The sequence below is a fragment of the Hesperophylax consimilis genome, chromosome 14 (assembly GCF_061612785.1).
Source record: "Hesperophylax consimilis isolate HC1 chromosome 14, BYU_Hcon_1.0, whole genome shotgun sequence".
NCBI classification, from domain to species: domain Eukaryota; kingdom Metazoa; phylum Arthropoda; class Insecta; order Trichoptera; family Limnephilidae; genus Hesperophylax; species Hesperophylax consimilis.
In genome coordinates this window covers 1860287-1880132 of record NC_142849.1, presented here as the reverse complement: position 1 = coordinate 1880132, position 19846 = coordinate 1860287, and the positions used below count along the sequence as shown (strand labels likewise).

General features: G+C 34.0%; 1 protein-coding gene across 1 annotated transcript in view; it reads right to left on the bottom strand.

The window, feature by feature from the left end:
* LOC149417762 (uncharacterized) overlaps window positions 1-15260 on the bottom strand; it is a 28012-nt gene extending 12752 nt beyond the window's left edge. The window contains exons 1-7 of the mRNA XM_089639847.1: window positions 15246-15260; window positions 14278-14428; window positions 13264-13431; window positions 11501-11625; window positions 10198-10359; window positions 8538-8610; window positions 7894-8061 (exon numbers count right to left, since the gene is read on the bottom strand). Coding sequence (XP_089495973.1) covers window positions 7894-8061; window positions 8538-8610; window positions 10198-10359; window positions 11501-11625; window positions 13264-13431; window positions 14278-14416 — 835 coding nt within the window. The 5' untranslated portion in view covers window positions 14417-14428; window positions 15246-15260. The remainder of the gene's footprint in view (window positions 1-7893; window positions 8062-8537; window positions 8611-10197; window positions 10360-11500; window positions 11626-13263; window positions 13432-14277; window positions 14429-15245) is intronic.
* Between the last annotated feature and the right edge of the window lie 4586 nt (window positions 15261-19846).

Sequence of the window (19846 nt, the reverse complement as noted above, 5' to 3'; positions counted from 1 at the left end):
CTAAGCTTACTGAAAAAAATCGTGTTAGCAAAGAAATTCCATAGAGGAAAATAATTTGCGCAATTTTCAAGACACCTGAGCTTATTCATGGGGATATTTTAGTGAGACTCTCAGATTATATTTATGTTTCATAATTTGATTACGTTGGATATTCACTCTTTTAAATCACATTAAAAAAGAACATTAATTTTGAAATTTATAACAATTCATAAGTTTTATTACCCCTGCACAAATGGCTTTTTGATTACACAAAGCTGTTCGTAGTTTAAATAGGTACACAATGTATTGTCAAGTGATTTAATCTCCTTTCACATGAGGGTAAAAGTTTCGGCGCGTGATTTTGTGGGAGTAGGTATCGGGCATTTACACCGAGCTAGCGCGTTTTTGCTTCTACAGCTCTTTCAGTTTTCATGTTAACATTTTAACTAGTCGCACACGACCTCTATACTCTCATAAAATATGTTGGCTTGGCCTACTTCGCCATATATTTCTATGTGGTGACACATGCCAAGCCCACATGTGTATATCACTAGAGTACAGCTCTCGTTTGATTAGCTATTTCCTAAATTAAGAGGTTTAAAAAAAATATATATATGAATACCGCACAACAGTCCCAACTGCTCCCAAACGTCTGGAGACAGTGAGACTATGGCATCCCTAAAAGGGGTATGTTGTGAGGTTGAAGGTTGTGGTTAGAGGAATGTTATGGGGAAGAGGAAGGTGGGGTAGGACCTGGCGATTCAACTCTGGTCACCAAACACAGCCAAAGCCATTTCAAGCAACGTTTCAATTCTGAATGGTGGTCTTACACCAGGGCGATACTGAGAGTATCTTCCACTCTGGAACATGCTGCAATTATGCGATATATTATTTTAATTCAATAGATTGTGAAATAACATAAATTAATAAAATAAAAGTTACTTGTGCATGCCGGAATTTGAACCCGAAACGTTCAGCGTTCTAGTTGAGAGTTTTGTCCCTCTACCACGGAATCGCCCTAATCAAATCGAACGAAATCACACACAACTATTTTTAAAACCTACAGATTTTTTTATTAATTTACTCCGTCTACAGCAGAGCTACGGGTGTTAATTTGCGACGAAGACAAATCTATCGGGAACACAAACAATATTTATCATACAGGTTTTAAAATGTTCAAAGAACTCCATTTTAATGTTAACTCCATTTAAATAGAGTGTTGCAGTTTTTTGTGGGTTATGTATAATGTTGTGAATACCAGATTTTAGTAGTAGTTGATAGAATATTATCATAGTAGTTTTAGAATATCTGTACACTAGATATACATTTTTAATAGCTTAGTATAATATACAAGTAAAAAGAAAGGAACAACAAAACTGGTGTGTTGATAGCACAATTGGAGGGGACCCACCCTTTACCGACGGCTGTGTGAGGAAACTGATTGTTTAACCTCCTTAGCCGCACACGTCAGGACTCTTTTGTAAAAAGAAGCTAAATTTATTTTAAAACGATTCTAGACCCTCCAATGTCCCTGCATGCATGATTGTTAGTAACATAAAAATATACAAGCCGCGTATCGAGGGCAGTTTACCCCACTATCACGGGGCAGTCCCGGCAAGAATGAGCGTGGCAAGCGGCCTAGCCACAACGATCCCAAGCACCCGCGTCCCTTAGCCAGTTTTCCGAGAGTACCCTCGAAGAAATGTAAATGGGGGGAGGGGGGGGGGAGATACTCCCAAAGACCCTAGGGAATGAAGTGAGCCTCAGGTCACCGGAGGCAGGACGGAAGGGGACCGGGCTCGCGCAAACATTTCCCAGGCCCGCTCGTGATGCCGGGGGAGGCACCCGTGGTTCGTGGGATAGCCGCACCGGATTAATGTCACCTTACTGTATGCAGGAACAGGGTCTATCCGCCCCCATGGTGGGGAAATGAACAACACAGTACGATAGACATAGTGGGGAAATGAACAACACAGTACGATATGTGTTGATAGCACAGACCACCAGGGAATATTTTAAATCCCTATGAAAAAAATGGATTGATCAATGAATTCACTCTGCAGGAGAAGACAACTTATATCCAGCCACCAAATACATATAAAACAGAAAGACTCACCAGAGAATCCCACTTGCAATGAGTTTTGTTCCTTGATCTTCAATTTGCGGCAGACGGCAACTCAGCACAAAATATTTTGAGTTCGCACTAGGAGATTATAATATGTCACCAGCTCTCAAGAGAGTAGAATTATTAATGATGAAGATGAATCAGCACATTGTAATAATACGCACTGCACATTATTGTCAAAAAATATTTCAAACATTTTAGTCTTCAATTCTTTTGACAAATGATACAAACTGGATGAATCCATCTGATCAATGCAAAGGTGTCGGTAATCCGCTATCACACCTGCAGAGCAAAATCCATCCAAAAATGACCAGAGATGTCTCTTTTGTCAATTATATATATTAAAAATTCATTAATTCATTTATGTTTATATTTAAAAAATTAATTCACACTAATTTTAAATTAAATTTTAAATTTTAAATCGACTGCTTCTCCAAACACTTCATTTAAAATTATTTATAGTTCTTGAAGGAATTTACTTTGCGAGCTGAAAAGAGTCATGTCAATCCAGAAAATTCAGGAATAAAGATCTGTTCATATTTTTCATGGCCAAAAGCTCGAGTTCGATATTTTTAATTTAAAAAAAAGATCACTAAAGATTAATTTTATTATTATAGAAGGTAATAAATTAAATCGCAGCAAACCCTGTCTGCAGCTAAATAATGAAAATCGCCAAACGTAAGGGGCAGCGAATCCAACAATTTTTCTGAGCGATGACTAGCTGTCAGATTCCACGTAAAATCAGCAGGATTACAAAAAATGTATCGCTCGAAAAGACTTCACATGTGAATGAGGCCCCATCTAGAAAGTTATGTGGGTAAGCACATCATAAAATGGTGAAACCTCATAGAACTCATAATCACACAATATAACCCAATACCTTGAAATCAAGATTCCTAGAAAAATATTCATCAATAATGACGGGCCAAACATATTAAATATTCATACGCGGTACTTACCTACCTGCCTTCTGGACTATTCCATATTCGAAACGTTTTAGTAGAAATTTATCTTTAATAAGTACCTACATATTTAAGTATGTGCTTACTTTAATAATCTCTAGATTACATTAGTCGAATCGACTACATCTAAACACAATAATTATAATGGTCGTATTTTTTTATGCTTTACCAGATAATTTAAAATATTTTTGTGATCTCATTCAGCATCTTATGCTACGTATACATACGCGAGCCGAACTGCCGAACTGAACTTATGGGAAAGGAATAAAGCAACCGTAAATGGCGCGAAACGCCTCTTACAGTTGCTTCGTTATTTTCCCGTAATTCGTGGCTCGGCTCGCGTTTCGGTTCGCAAATGTATACTTACCATTACTTGCACCTTTTTAAGCCTCGTGTTTCAGCATGTACAAGCATGCGTGCTATCGAATAGACGAAGGATTGTAATAACTTCACTTTTCTTACAGAGATAAATTTTATAGAAAACGATGATACAAAATCAATTTTTATGTTTAGTTATTTTTATTTCCTATATTATGTTTGATTAATGTGACTTTTTATTTGGTTTCGGTAATTATTATTTTCACGTGATGGGTACTGATTTTTTCACCATTTTTTACCAGGGTATCAATTTAAAATTAAAACTAATAACTTTCAATTTACTTTTTTTAGATAGGTAGGTACTTCATTTAAATAACATATTATTTTTAACAATTTTTTGATCCGCTCTGTCTGGTTAATGACAAAACAGATCACTTTTGAAAAGTTATATAAAGTAGAAGCGTTTAAAACGTGCAAACAATAACTCGATTCCGTAGGAATAGTTTTAACCTTTTAAAATCGCTTTTTGTGAATTTATATTACTTTTCAAAAGAATTCTGTTTTTGTCGTGGAGCCATTATTTTACGCGTAGCCGAATCGACGTTGGTTTGTAATAAACCCTTATAAAATAAGGTTCGTTATCCTGTGTTGAGTAGATACCTACCTGATTATGTAGGTACTTTCATTTATTAAGGAGAGGCTAAGGTGATTAATTTAAGCCGTAATGATGAAATACGAACTCAATGTGCGGTTACTGATAACAGCCATAAAGTAATTAGAGGATCCGAGCGACAGGTAGAAAGAAGATACTTATTATAATTGCTTTATTAACCGAAAATATTTGATTTAATTACAGCACTAAAGTAAATTATATTTTGTCATTTGGATGAATGTTTTCGAGGATACCCATTTCACTATCTTAAAAAGCATTTGCCCCTAAAATTTGATTTTTGGTCCAACAGCTGTTAAAAAATATACATAGCTTTTATCTTTCTACTACCTAATTAGTACAAATTTCTAATTTTGAACCGTTAATTCATGCAGAGCAGACGAACGGTGAAAGGAGCATGATGAAAATAATACATGATTTGAAAGAGAAGGATACCGCCATGGTGAAAGACCATCAATCAGAAATGAAACGATGCGGGAATGTGAAGCAGCATGAACTCTTGTGTGTATATGAGACGATTCATCAGTGTGAAGATGCGTGCACTCTTGTGTGTGTATGAGACAATGCACGAATGTGAAGAAGGGTGAACTCTTGTGTGTGCATGGGATGATGCAAGCATGGGAAGAAGCACGAACTCTTGTGTGCGTATGAGATGATGCTCGCATGTGAAGAAGCATGTACTCTTGTTTTAAAGGTTCTCCAATTCTCCATGTGATGTAGATTCACCGATTTCCCGCCTGTACTACGAGTTTACGGATAGCACGTATTTTTTTTTTTTTTAAATGAATTAATATTAATTTACTTGCCTACGTGAATAGAGATAAAATCTTTTAATTTTTTAAATTTTTTTGAATGATTCATGGTTTACGCAACACGTTTTGATAATCCAACATCTTGCACAAAGATAGTTCTTCTAATATCTTTGATCTTGCACCATCATTATCTCTGATGACAACCCTATGCAAATGACGGTTTGTTGTCATTGAACTGACCTACCTACTTGGCGCTCGGCTAGCCATGGAAGAACTCAAGGTTTTTACCTATAGAATGTGTATGCCCCTACCTACATATTATATAATTATAATATATTACGTCACCATTGCATGATACAGCGAATTCCACACATCATTTGTAGTAGGTACCTACCTCCTTATATAAATTTAGAGATGTTTTGTGTAGGCTTTTATTGGCGGCACGTCTACTAATTTAGCGCATGAGCTGCTATTCACTATTTTGTTGTTTTTCAGGATAATTATGTTGTTTAGATTATGCATGTAGAATGTGGATAATAAAACCGACTGAGAAGGCCGTTCGCGGAACCTATGGTTAGTATATATTTTTGTTAACCCCTCAGACTAATTTGTTCGGTTTTGGGAACAAACAGATATTACCCGTATAGTCAATTTGTTCGCTTTTAGGAACCGCTCATATGGTCTCATAAATCGCTGTGTTTCCCTTAGAAATATAATATGAACGGTGTTAGAAAGAGAAAACACCACGCTTTATAAAATGAAATTTACAACGTAATAATTAAATTGGGCACATCTATGAAACCAAAGGTTTCGATCACAATTTGAGACAAATTTATGAAATCATCATGAATTTTTTTTAAAAATTATTTTATATGAATCCAAAAAATCAGGTGACTGTAATGTTTTTAATACATTTGTCTAACAAAACGCATGTTTTTGTTTCAGTTAAGTGTTTTGACATTTTTAAAACTGTTTTTGTTTGCATTCTAAATGTTAATATAAAAAAATATATATATATACTTATGTGTAACAATACAATTTGAAAGCATTTTTCAAAATCTTTTAAAAACAGTTTTTATTTTTCGGAGACGTTCATAATTATTCATTTTATTTGGATTATATTGTAAAACGGGAAAATACATAAAAATTCTTTGACTATATAATGGTCAATGTGCCAGAGGCACGAGGTGTTAAATATTTTCGGGTTACGAATTGCTGAAAACTCTGACAATATTTGAATTCTTCATTCTGTCCTCATTATAGTGGGAAAATTTTTCTTGTGATGGGTGAAGTTCAAGGGATTGAGCCTTGAAGGTGGGAAGTGAGAACTCAACGCTTTTTACTAGCCGGGTCAATCGTTGTGATCGATGGCCGCCTGAAAATCAAATTTAAAATCAAAATGTTAATTTCTTCTAAAAAAATATTTTGTACACTGATTATCGAAATCGTTTTTTTGATAACGCATATGGGTTTTGTAATTAACTATTTTTTTAATTGGTACTCATCTCACTTCATCAAAAACTTCAATAGTGTATGCTTATATATTGAAATTGATGTACTAAATATATCAACTACATCGTAGTATTTGTTTCCTAGCTGTTGAATCCGTCGCATAGAAGTGTGATATTGGGACGTTGATGTAGAATTGCTACAATAATATCGTAGGTACTGTCTTGTAACCGACCTGCTTGGAGTATGAAAAAAGATTACATATAATAAATCAGGGGTATCAAACATTGAATTAATGATTTTATACAAACAGGTTAAATCGGAAATAATTCTACGATCCCATTATTTTATTAAATTTAATGAACAAAGTACGTTATCGAAATTTAGGTTTTCTCTAGGAATGCCCATTTTCAAATTTACGTATCTTAAAAATTTATTTTAGATTCTTTCAATCGCATGTGAATGAACCTCATAATTTGGGGACCAAACTGTGCAATTGTATTCTACATGACTCCTTACTAGTGACATATATAATGTTTTTACAGTATTGACATTATTGAAATCACTAGATACCCTTAAAATAAATCCCAACATTTTCAATGCTTTATTGGTTATTATTTCAATATGCTTGATAAAGTTAAGTTTTGTGTCAAACCAAATACCTAAGTCATTAATTTCTGAGACAGATATTAACGACATATTGTTAATGCAATAATAAAAAAATATTGAATTCTTATATTATTTACTAATTTATGGTAAATGTCTATTGGTAGATGTCATCTTTATGGAGATACCAACGAAGGTGACAGTGTACATATTTGTATGGGAAAATACATATTGAAACCGTTAAGTACACGTTTGGTAGTTTTTCCAGTTTTGTTAGTCTTTTTTATATACACTCGGCATCACAAAAATCGCAAATCTTAGAAAATAAGTTCCAAGCGTAAATTTCCCAGAGCCAATACATCTAACCCAAAAAACTTTGATGGAAATTTAAAGTGTATTTAACGCCTTCGTATCAGACAAGAGTTTTATTTCATAAGCGATACAAATTTTCCGAGGATGGGACGTTAATTGTGCATATACTGATTACAGGTGCCACGACTTGTGTCATCTTCCTGGGCTATGAAAGGAGTCATTTAAGTCAAATGTAGGTCGTTGATTATCCGAACGTTGAAGAGAACACACGTGAATAATTAACACTGGAAAACAACCCCTTAAAATGGACATCACTGCTGACGAAGCCGCTCAAGTGGTGACACTACTGCAATCAGGGATGCGAAAGTGTAATGTTGCTCGGCAGCTAAAGTTAAGCCGTTCGACGGGTTTTTAAACAGTTTCAAGAAACTGGTGGCTTCATCCAGAGGCGTGGATTAGGGCAACGACACTGCAAATCCGAAAGACACGATTGCTTTATTGTCTTATAAGATTTTGCAATAGGTGCCATTATTTCTGATGCCGAATGTAATTATTTGTTGCTACAGGTTACGTGTAATTTGAATATTTATAACAACAAGATGTGATAATATTTTTTCAATTATGCCAAATAAAAGATTTCCTAGCAAGAATAATTGCTGAAATCATAATCGAGTAGTTTAATATGCACGTCCAGGTTAAAAACGATTAATTATAACTCACTTGTTAGGACATCCCCAAGGTTGTCTGTAAGGGCTTCAAGAAAGGCATTTGTCAAGAGATCTGAAGTGACCAGACCAAACCTCTTTCCCAGGTATCTGATGATGGCCACAGATTGATTGAGGGTCTTCCCACCCACCTCCAGAACTGGCAACTGGCGATAATCGTAACCTGACAAAAAATAAATAAACTAACCACATCCGTAATCAGAATTCACAGTGAATTAAAAAAAAATGCTTAATATCCATTTTTATCAGTCTCAAAACTTTCGGAATATATATTTTAATACCATTTCATATACTTGTACTCAAATGTGGTAGTCATTGACTTACATATATTGTTTCGGAATAAAATATTTTTTGCAAAATTTACGCTTGTGCATGAACACGTGTTCAAATGTTATTACGAATTTACTAAAAGTTTTTAGGGAAGCGGCCCACCGTCCCATTTTCAACCGGATTTTATAATTTGAAGAGATTTTTAAATAAATTAGCAATGCTCAATTTTTTCCGTGTGCTGAGAGGAGCAATTACCCCAGTTCATCGGACCACCTTACATTGAAATATCAGATAAAAAATATGCTTTACTAGGTATCGAAGATTGTTTCATTACTATACGATCACTTTCTTTAAGTGCTGGCCAATTACCTTGCGCGATCGTTTTGTCCTCGAAATTTAAATCAGCATAGGTGATCAGGATCCTAATGGACTCTCTCAGCCCCTTCAATTCAATCCATCACAATGCAGGTTTCATAAAAAATATATTAAATATCATGCAACTCATATTACAGATTTGGATCAATAAATTTACGAACAAATTGGGCGTGGAAGGCGTGACACTGAAAAGAGAGATGACTCGTGTTATGCTCTTTAGGCCTTTCGTTCACAGGGATATGCAAGTATCCGATTCAGATTCATTGGTGTTGATAATTTTTCCAGAATTAATCTTTTCCCATCATCATTAAATCATTTGATACAATGATTATCAAAGTCTTATGTCTACTGTAGTGAAAATGGTCTATTTATATCTAGTATCGATACTAATGTAATTTTCTTGAAGTTGCTTACAATAATAATAATGACATTTATTAAGTTTCATGCCACCACGTACATTAATTTGACAGTTAAATGGATTTACCTTTAGGCAGTAATTTGCTCAGTGGAACGTGGAACCTTAGTATGGATAAATTTGTTTTTTTTTTAATAATTTCGTTATGTTTGGTGACTAAGCAGAGATGCCCGGGTTCATCGGGTGAAGTGTGTTCAGCATGCGCCTCTCCATCAGCTACGTGGCGTGCCAGATCGAGAGAGGTTTATTTGGGGAAACCCTTTGACCTCTCCAACTGGTCTCTCTACCCATCTTGCGCCGCAGTGGGAGGGATATATTCACATGTCCGTCACTCGGACACTCTGATCCCTAGATTCCTACCTACCCCTCATATATTTAAAACTTTCCGGAACTTCCTCTCCTTCTTTCGCTTAATAAAGACCCCCCACATAGCATGCCAAAAGATGACATAGGCCCCGAGAGAAATTATTTTCATCCGGGTCTAAAGTATGGGGTTTATTTACAATATTTTATTCACTTACATGATTTGAGCTTGAATTCACTTCCACAAACACAAGAGATTCGTCAGTTTATGGTGAAGAAAGCTTATTTATAATTTTTCTTTATATGCAATAGGTAACATGTAAAAATAATTTATCTGTTTATTGTAAAAAATACAATAAAGATTTACCATAACGTAAAAATCAATTTTACCTAAAGATTCCTGCAGGCTTGACATTTCTAAATCGTTAATCGTGTTTTTATTGCTGTCGTAAAAGCACACGAAATTATTTTAAAAAAATCATAAAAGCGTAAAAAAAACAATAGTAATAATAAGTGTTTTATTATCTTTTTTGTAACAAATAGATATAATGATTTCCTCGCTGGGATCTCCCTTGCCGAGGATTTCATTGAAATATTATTAAAATTTTGTAATATAATAATATGGATAGTAATTAAAAATAAAGTTTTTTCAAATAATTATGGATGTAATATGGTGTTTTTTTGTTCAGTTGAGTGGTTTCAGTTTCAACCTGTATTTGGTGTCAGTATATTATCTATTTCTGATTTAAATGTTAAAATATTGTTGTGAGTTTTGAAAGAGATTGGAATTTTGTTGTAAAGTTTAGTACCATAGTATAAGAAGCTTTTTTTGCCCGAATGCTGTCTTTGTAGTTGCTCGTTGGACATGTTTTTGACTCTGAGATCTAGGGTTTCTATATACACGTTTGTTGTTATTTCTTGGTATTGTTATTGAACCCAGTTGTCTTCAGGTCTGCTCTTGATGTACTTCAGCACACTCGGCTTATTCCTAATCTTGTCGGTGAGGGCAGTCAGGTTTGGGAAGTTCTTTAGAGTTCCAAAGGAGTGTTGGTCCATCAGTCCACAGAATGAGAAAAAATGAATATCCGTCCATGTAGGCTGAAAAAACAGAAAAAAAATAATACGACTGAACAATTTCCTCAGAGGTTCCAGAATAAAATACTTTGACTCTTTTTAATCATACTTCAGATGAAATTGAAAAAAAATTTGAATTTTTAAAGAAATCACTTTTTTGATAAAAATTGCATTGCTTGGCTTGCCGACAGTCTTGTGCAAATTGTCGACATTGTACTTATTTACAATCGGCAAAGCGTTTCTTTGGAACAACAAGGTTCCATCTGAAATTTAGCCAAAATTAACTTTTTTGGTTTTTCATATTTATTCGAAAATTGAAAATTACAATTTCCAATTTTAAAGTTTTTAAAGAAACTGTCTTCGGAAGGCAAAACAGCTGTCACGCGTAATTGACTTTTTTGCATGAAAAATTCTTACATTTTTTCACTTCAAAACCATATCTAAAATATTTCAAAGTTCAACGTACGTTCGCAGATAATTATATAAGGTAGTTCTACTTCAAACGCTTACATTTATTTTATAGAACAATTCTATATTATTCTATTCTATATAGTTCAGATGTATTTCTATCTGTCATGGATGAAATATTTTTGTGGTTTCGTTTGATTATTTTTACCTTGCAACAACAAGTTTCCATCTGCCTTGAAACTGAGAAAACATCATATTTTATTTAAAAAAGAATATGCGGAACGTATATGCAATATATTATTTATGTTTAAGAACAATTGATGCAAAAATATAGCAATTAGACAAAAAAAATCTAATAGAACCTTTTTTACTTTTTCAGATTTTCAAAAAAACAAGGTTCTATCAGTTTTTAATAAGTTTATTTTTGGCCAAATGCCACCTTTTTGCATACAATGTTCTGAAACTTAAACAAAGTTCATTCACAAAACATTCTTCGCATTCCTTTTTTTAAATGTCTTTTTTATTATTACACCATTCCAATTATGAAAAAGCAAATAAAATATTTTTCTTAAAATATTATACTTAAGGTAGGTAGGTACCTTCCTACATTATTGATTTTATAAATTATTATATATGTTTGATGATTCGTGGTTTAACCTTTGATTTCAATATCCCAGTTTCATGGCAGGTAGAACCTTGTTGTCCCAAGGGACCACATTGTATGACACAGTTATCATTTAATACATTCTGCACTTACACTCTTTTCTCCATACAAGAACCCATCTGCTGCGAGTGGCTCTAGTTTTGCCAAAAGAAAAGCTGCAGCTTCTTTAGCTTCTTTTATGGACTCAGGGGTCTTATTCGTAACAGCTATTTTGAATTCTGAAATTAATAAAATGTACATTACTTGTCATGAATAAAAAAAAAGTCCGATTGCACTCTCGAATTGCATGAGAATGAGTCATGTTTGAATGACGAATATTTGTTGAACTCGACTTGAATCGAAATCTTTTAATATTTTGGAATCAAATTTTACCTTCCCGAAACTTCCTCTCATTACTTTCTTTTAAAAAGACCCTCAACACAGCATCTCAAATGATGACATAGGCCCTGATGGAAATTAGTTTCCTCAGGGCCTCCTGTGCGGGGTTAAGTACTTTTTTGGTTTGAATGTTTTTTGGTAGATGGTAGATTTTGTAAGACAATAACATTTACAATATTGTACATACAACTTATTAGTAAGTTATTAATGATCAGTGATCAGGATAGCCAAGTGGTTCGCTACGTTTGGTGATTTAGCAGGGGTGCCTAGGTTCATCGGGTGATGTGTATTCTAGATGCACTTGAAAAAAAAGTACACAATCGTGATTTCTTCTTCATAATCTTAATCTTATCTCAATAAATTGCGTGATATTGACATATCGATAAATCACAATGACTTTTGCCAAATTGAATGTGAAATCAGAATATTACTAAGACGAAAAAGATTTTCAAAAGAAACAAAATTTAAAAGGAGCTAAATTACAGTAAAATAGATGCTGTTATTAAACACGATGATATTTAGGTACATAAATTGATAATACTCTACCCGTTTCCAAAATACATTTTAAACAAAATTATTTGCATCTAGAAAATTCAGAGACATAACTCAAGGAAGTGCAATAAAATTATACGCAACTAAAACATTTAGAGACATAACACAAGGACGTGCAATAAAATTATATGCAACTAGAACATTCAGAGACATAACACAAGGACGTGCAATAAAATTATATGCAACTAGAACATTCAGAGACATAAAACAAAGACGTGCAATAAAATTATATGCAACTAGAAAATTCAGAGACATAACACAAGGACGTGCAATAAAATTATATGCAACTAGAACATTCAGAGACATAACACAAGGACGTGCAATAAAATTATATGCAACTTGAACATTCAGAGACATAACACAAGGACGTGCAATAAAATTATATGCAACTTGAACATTCAGAGACATAACACGAGGAAGTGCAATAAAATTATATGCAACTTGAACATTCAGAGACATAACACAAGGACGTGCAATAAAATTATATGCAACTTGAACATTCAGAGACATAACACAAGGACGTGCAATAAAATTATATGCAACTTGAACATTCAGAGACATAACACAAGGACGTGCAATAAAATTAGATTCAACTAGAACATTCAGAGACATAACAAAAGGACGTGCAATAAAATTATATGCAACTAGAACATTCAGAGAAATAAAACAAAGACGTGCAATAAAATCAGAAAACCAAAAAAGGACCAATCTAACACGTTTTAATTAGTAATTTGTAAACTTAAATTGGCAAAAAATCAGTAAAGTTTTTTTACTTATAATAATTAATTAATTTTAAAATAGATTTTTAATAATCTATTTTAAAATGTCTTTTAAGACACTTTTTTTTGGTTTGATTGAAGATTTAACTTTACTTTAATAACTAATTAATTAATTGTAATAACTAAGTAATTTATTTATAGTCATACTTGATTGGGCATCCCTAACGTTGTCAGTAAGGGCTTCAAGAAGGGCATTTGTCAAGGGATCGGACGCGACCAGACCGAACCTCTGCCCCAGGTATCTGGCGATGGCCACAGATTGGTTGATGGTCTTTCCATCTACCTCCAACACTGGCAAATGGCGGTATTCGTAACCTGACAAAAAACAAAACACATCCGTATTCAGATTCACAGCGATTGAAAAAAAAAACACATCATAATTTATGATTTAAGATTTTCACGGCCAAAAGTATTTTTGTTATTTGTTTTCACACATCTGTCCTGATGATGGACACTGTTACGTTGGCTAAAGAAGGAATTAGCGCAACACGGCATAACACCACAAAAACAAATAACAAAAACATAATATTTTTTTTTTGCCAGTTTTACATTTTCATGACAAATATTTTTTAATTCATTTCCTAAGTGGGATTTTCCTGGAATTAAGTATATTTTAATTAATTCATTCGTTATACATCGGAACACGTGTTCGTGCACCTGCATCTGTCCTGATAATATATTATGCCGAAATTCTAAAATATACTGATTTTTATGACCACTAGTTCCGACATCGCGATAAAACCTTTTTTACAAAAATTTCAAAAGGCTACCTATTAATTCATTCAAGGGTCTACAGTCCAGTTTCCTTGAAGAAATTCTTAACAAATTAGCAATATTTTATAACTGTAAGTTTTCTCCTTTTTTTATAAGGATATTGGAAGTTTATTTTTCCAAGATAGGATATGAAGAAAACGTTAGATTTGACACGCAACTTTGTGATTGTTTCTGAAGCAACGAATACTCTTGAACGGTTAGCTCTGGTATCGTGATATTATTTGCAACTACTTATTAATCGGTATATAATTTAATAGCACGTAATATTGAAATATCGGTAGTACAAACACTATCTTCCCGCCAGACCAGGATTGTAGAATATTATTGATTGTAAAGATTATTGTATTACCAGGATTGCAGAAGAGTGTTTCAACAATAAATACTCACTTTCTTTAAGCGCTGGCCAATCTTCTTGTGCAATTCTCTTGTCTTCAAAGTCTACATCAGCATAGGCGAACAGGAGCCTTATGGGCTCTCCCAGCCCCTTCAGGGTGAAATATGTCAGCTTGAACTTTGAATCTGTCATGTTTTCTGTTGTCTACAAGAAAAATGAAGTCATCAATAAAATATACGAGTATTTATAACTGGGACATTATCTATTGCTGGGCAGGGTTTGTGGCAAAGATGGAAAATCTAACAATACCAAAGAGGTTTCGCTGTAATAAGCCTGCAGCGAACAAAGACTTAGGAAGATGGATAGCCTAGAGGCAAAAATAGCCTGGAATTGGAGGAAGATAGCAGGAGATCGGCGCTGATTGTGGACACATAATTTATTGATAACGGTGAAAATTCCCGTGATGCTGTGCTAATTTCTACAAGTATCTAGTGTTTAGGTTGAGTATTCATACAAAATAATAAGTTTTGATCAATTTTATACAGCGTCATTTGGTGATTCAATTGCATCGAGATCTGATTGTATAGCGTAACTGTGTTGTTTTTTTATGAATATAAATAAAGCCATGGTAACAAAAAAATATTCTTCAATGGTTGATGCAAATTTTCAAATTTGGTTTAGCCCCGACCCAGTAATATTATCTGCCAAAAACAAGTATGGTTTTATATTCTTACCTGTGTGGTGAACTTTGTGGTTTAAAAGACACGTTTGGTATGTATCTAATATCACCGTCATTGTTAAATACATTTATTTACAATTTTATATATTTTTAATTTAAAACGCATAAAAAAAAGTATGGCAGATTATACTGATAAAAAAAACTTATGTATATTGGAATAGTTTGATTTCGACATATTGAACAAATCGTCAAATAATCTTCTGTCATCGTTTTCTCAAAACACCAAAACAAGTTGATACCAAATAACCAAAAACTAAAATACTTGTATAGATAGGTACTTACTTTTGTTTTACTCTAAGCTTTTAATGACGACCAACACGAATGGTTAAAGGCGTTTTACTGATTTGAATACAAAGTTGTAGCTATTTTTATACTCATTTTGGTAAAAAAATTTCAGGTGTTGTAAACCATTTTATTGTTTTTATAAATAATTTGACTATCACCTGAAAACAAAAAAATAAACCATCTAAACATGTCCTCTACTAGTTTAGTCCCCATTGTTGTTTATGCCACATTTCCTCTTATATTAATGGAAGTGGGTAGATGTTTAAAATCCTGAGAATATTAAATCAGAAATGTTGCATTCTAAGTTTAAAAAGGTGGTTATGAAAAAAATATCATCAAAATAACAAACACTACTAACTCATCAATATAATACAGTTAATATGCAGTGGTGTACCTAAGAATTATTTGAATTAATTAATAGAACGTATTTTTTAAATTTTATCTCATCCCCATTTCAGTTTTTCACCGCCCCCTGCCTTGTACACGAAAAATAATGATCTTGTTAAAAAAGTATGCCAGTTTCCAGATAAAATATTAGTCTTTCAGAATCTATCGAGAACACGTGTTCTTTTTCTGATAAATATGAAATATCAGTATTTGTATAAACACATGTTCCGCCGTCCTTATAACACATTCGTTATTTACTGACACTCTTTTAGGAACTCTGTCATTTAATTACTTAGAGCTCTGTAGTCCCGTTTTTAACAGGAAAACAAATAATTTGACCAGATTTTTAATAAATTAACAGTTTTTTTATCAGTAGGTTTTATGTAGCCTTTCACTGCACCCCGTTTGCCTTTGTTGTCTCCGCCGCTCTCCTTGATCATAGATCATAGCTGATACTCAGCAGATAGACTCGTTGTCGGTGAAAATACATTCTTTTAACTCTATGGTGGGAATCACGTATACACACGTGGACATATACGCATTTCTATTAAATTTGATAATATTACATAAGTTAATATACTAAATAAATGTCGGTCCTGCCAACAAAAGGGGAGAAAGGTTTAATCCTCACTCAAACATTTTAAAAGATTACAGCGGTCATGGGCCAGTCCCCGGGAAGGAAGATTCAATCATAAGCAAACCGTTTGACTGGTTTAACGAAAATATTACAGCGGTCTAGAGCCAGTCCCCCGGGAGGAAGAATCAATCATAACCAAACCGTTTGACTGGTTTAACGAAAATATTACAGCGGTCTAGAGCCAGTCCCCCGGGAGGAAGAATCAATCATAACCAAACCGTTTGACTGGTTTAACGAAAATATTACAGCGGTCTAGAGCCAGTCCCCCGGGAGGAAGAATCAATCATAACCAAACCGTTTGACTGGTTTAACGAAAATATTACAGCGGTCTAGAGCCAGTCCCCCGGGAGGAAGAATTAATCATAACCAAACCGTTTGACTGGTTTAACGAAAATATTACAGCGGTCTAGAGCCAGTCCCCCGGGAGGAAGAATCAATCATAACCAAACCGTTTGACTGGTTTAACGAAAATATTACAGCGGTCTAGAGCCAGTCCCCCGGGAGGAAGAATCAATCATAACCAAACCGTTTGACTGGTTTAACGAAAATATTACAGCGGTCTAGAGCCAGTCCCCCGGGAGGAAGAATCAATCATAACCAAACCGTTTGACTGGTTTAACGAAAATATTACAGCGGTCTAGAGCCAGTCCCCCAGGAGGAAGAATCAATCATAACCAAACCGTTTGACTGGTTTAACGAAAATATTACAGCGGTCTAGAGCCAGTCCCCCAGGAGGAAGAATCAATCATAACCAAACCGTTTGACTGGTTTAACGAAAATATTACAGCGGTCTAGAGCCAGTCCCCCGGGAGGAAGAATCAATCATAACCAAACCGTTTGACTGGTTTAACGAAAAGATTACAGCGGTCTAGAGCCAGTCCCCCGGGAGGAAGAATTAATCATAACCAAACCGTTTGACTGGTTTAGCGAAAAAAAATTGAGTGCATAGTTATAAATGTTTTTAGTGGTTATTTTTTTCTCATGAAATCACTGCTTGCCCCAAGGTTTTAATAAATTGAGGAAAACAAACTAATACAAAAAATCATTTGGAGCATTCTACGATAAACAGCTTCTTTATTACCATTTTTTTGTGAAACTGCACAAAAGTCCCAACTGCTCCCAAACACCCGGAACCAGTGAGATTATGGCATGTTATAAGGCTGAAGGTAATAGCGAGAGGACTGAGACGGGGGAGAAGAAGGTGGTCAAGTACCAGGCTATTCAGATCTGGTTACCAAACACGGCCAAAGCCATTTCAAGCAAAGTTTCAATTCTGAATGGTGGTCTGACAACAGGGAGATACTGAGGGTATCTTCTATGTGGAAGATGCAGCAAATATAATTTTTTTTTTATATTACATATTTTAATTTTAATCAAATAAAATTTACTTGCGAACACCGGGATTTGAACCCGCGACCTCTGGCTTGCTAGACGAGAGCCTTACCCCACGACCACGTAGGCCGTCATTTTTGAAAGATTCATATATCGTTACATATACCTACTTCGTTAAATATATTGTAGTATCAAAATACGATGTTGGTTTTCAAAACCATTTGTTTGTGATGCATTTTCTATTCGGCATTTTTGAAAAATATATGTGTTTGATCATTAATCTTCAAAAAGTTATCAAATACTTAAAAAATATTCGCATATCTCAGTGATTTATCAATAAATCTTTTGACGCATTGCACTTGATTGGCGTGATAATTATAAGTATGATAATTGATAATGATCATGAAAACTTTAATAAAATTTTATTTTTATTTTGAAATAAAAAAAAATATCTGAATAATCCACTGCTCAACATAAATATTCAACCAGAGCAATAAGCCAAAAAATATTTGTTACTACCTGTTGGAATACATCTTTTGAACAGAGAAATATTAAATTATTGAAGACAATATTAGCGATTTCCAAACGAAAATCTGAAACAGAAAAATCAGAAAAGGATACGGTCACATCTAGGAACCTTGTCTTGCCGGGACACCGCAAGACAAGGCTCCTGGGTTCGAGTCCTAGATGTGACCGTATCCTTTTCTGATTTTTCTGTTACAGATTTTCGTTTAGAAATCGCTAATATTGTCTTCATTAATTAAATAATACAATTTGAGGTTTTACTCAATAAAGTTATTCCGAAAAATAAAGAGAAATATTAAATTCTATTCCACGAAATTATACAATGCTTTACTAAATCAAACAAAATAAAAATAACGGAAATTAATATATTTAAAGCAAAAGTAAAAACATGGCTGAGAGAAAAAAAGTGATATTCAACTTATAAACATTATGAAGACGATGTAAAGACATCTTGAAAATGATACAAACGTTTAAAAAACTACAGACCGCCTCAGAACAAGAAACTCCAGTGAGTAGGACTCTAAAAATGTTTGGATTTATACTTATATTATACTCTACATCTACATCATGTACAAACGATGTCATTGAAACTAATAAATAATGTTATTCTGGTAATCCTTTTACCTTTAAACTTGCCTCATCGAACGTGTCCTGTTTAAGATAAGACAATACCCTAAAATAATGCCAGAATCTTAAAGTGTAAAGACAATATTCAGCGCTCGGTCCGGCTTAATGGACCGACTTACGATCGACTTTGCCTTAGCAGGCCCAGGAAATATCTTTCCGTGGGAATTAAAGAGGGATCCCTCGGGAAGTTACTAATTCATCGTCTAGAAAATCGTCGTTTTATAAAGTTTTCAAACCATTTTAATTAAAATATTGTTTTTATTAATCTTAAATATAAATAACTTATATCCGTAGTGATTCCTCGAAAAACATTAGAGATTTTAGTAATACGTTCATAAGAAATAATTAAAATGTGAGCGTCGTGTTTCTTCGTTGTCTTTGATTTTTCAAAATGTTTGATTAAAACATTGATTATTTTGACTGCAAAAGCTTTGAAGATTACTTTTGTTGACATCCTTTTGGGAGCTTTAAGGATGGTCTCTATAATACCCTTTTTTTAGATATTATCTTCATGTAAAAGTGACGATTAAAAACAAATGATTTAATAAAGATTACGTATTTCCGATTCAAAACAATAATAGACGTAACGTTTGTTTGACTTACATGGCCGATGGGTTAAGATCCTTGGCTACGGATCCAAGACATTACATTGTTGTATGTATGTAGTTTTTTAATTGTTATTTTAGTTTTTTTTTACTGTGAAAACGTACGAGTCCCAACTGCTCCAAACCGTCTGGAGCCAGTGAAAATATCCATCCACAATTGGTGTATGTTGTGAGTCTGAATGTAACAGGGAGGGGAATAAGGTGGGTAAGAGGAAGGTGGTGAAGTTCCTGGCTATTCAGATCTGGTCACCAAACACTGCGAAAGCCAATTAAAGCAATGTTTCAATTCTGATTGTCGGTCTTACACCAATATGCTATATATAAAAAAAGTGGGTGTGTCAAGCCTACGCAAGACAGAAGTGAAACTTCTAGTATTCCTCTCTCTCTATTTTCATTTCATCATCTCTATTTTCTCTCTTAGGTTAGTTTGAAAATTAGAGGTTAAATAATTCAACGACGAAGCATGGATTTGCTTTTTCTAATAT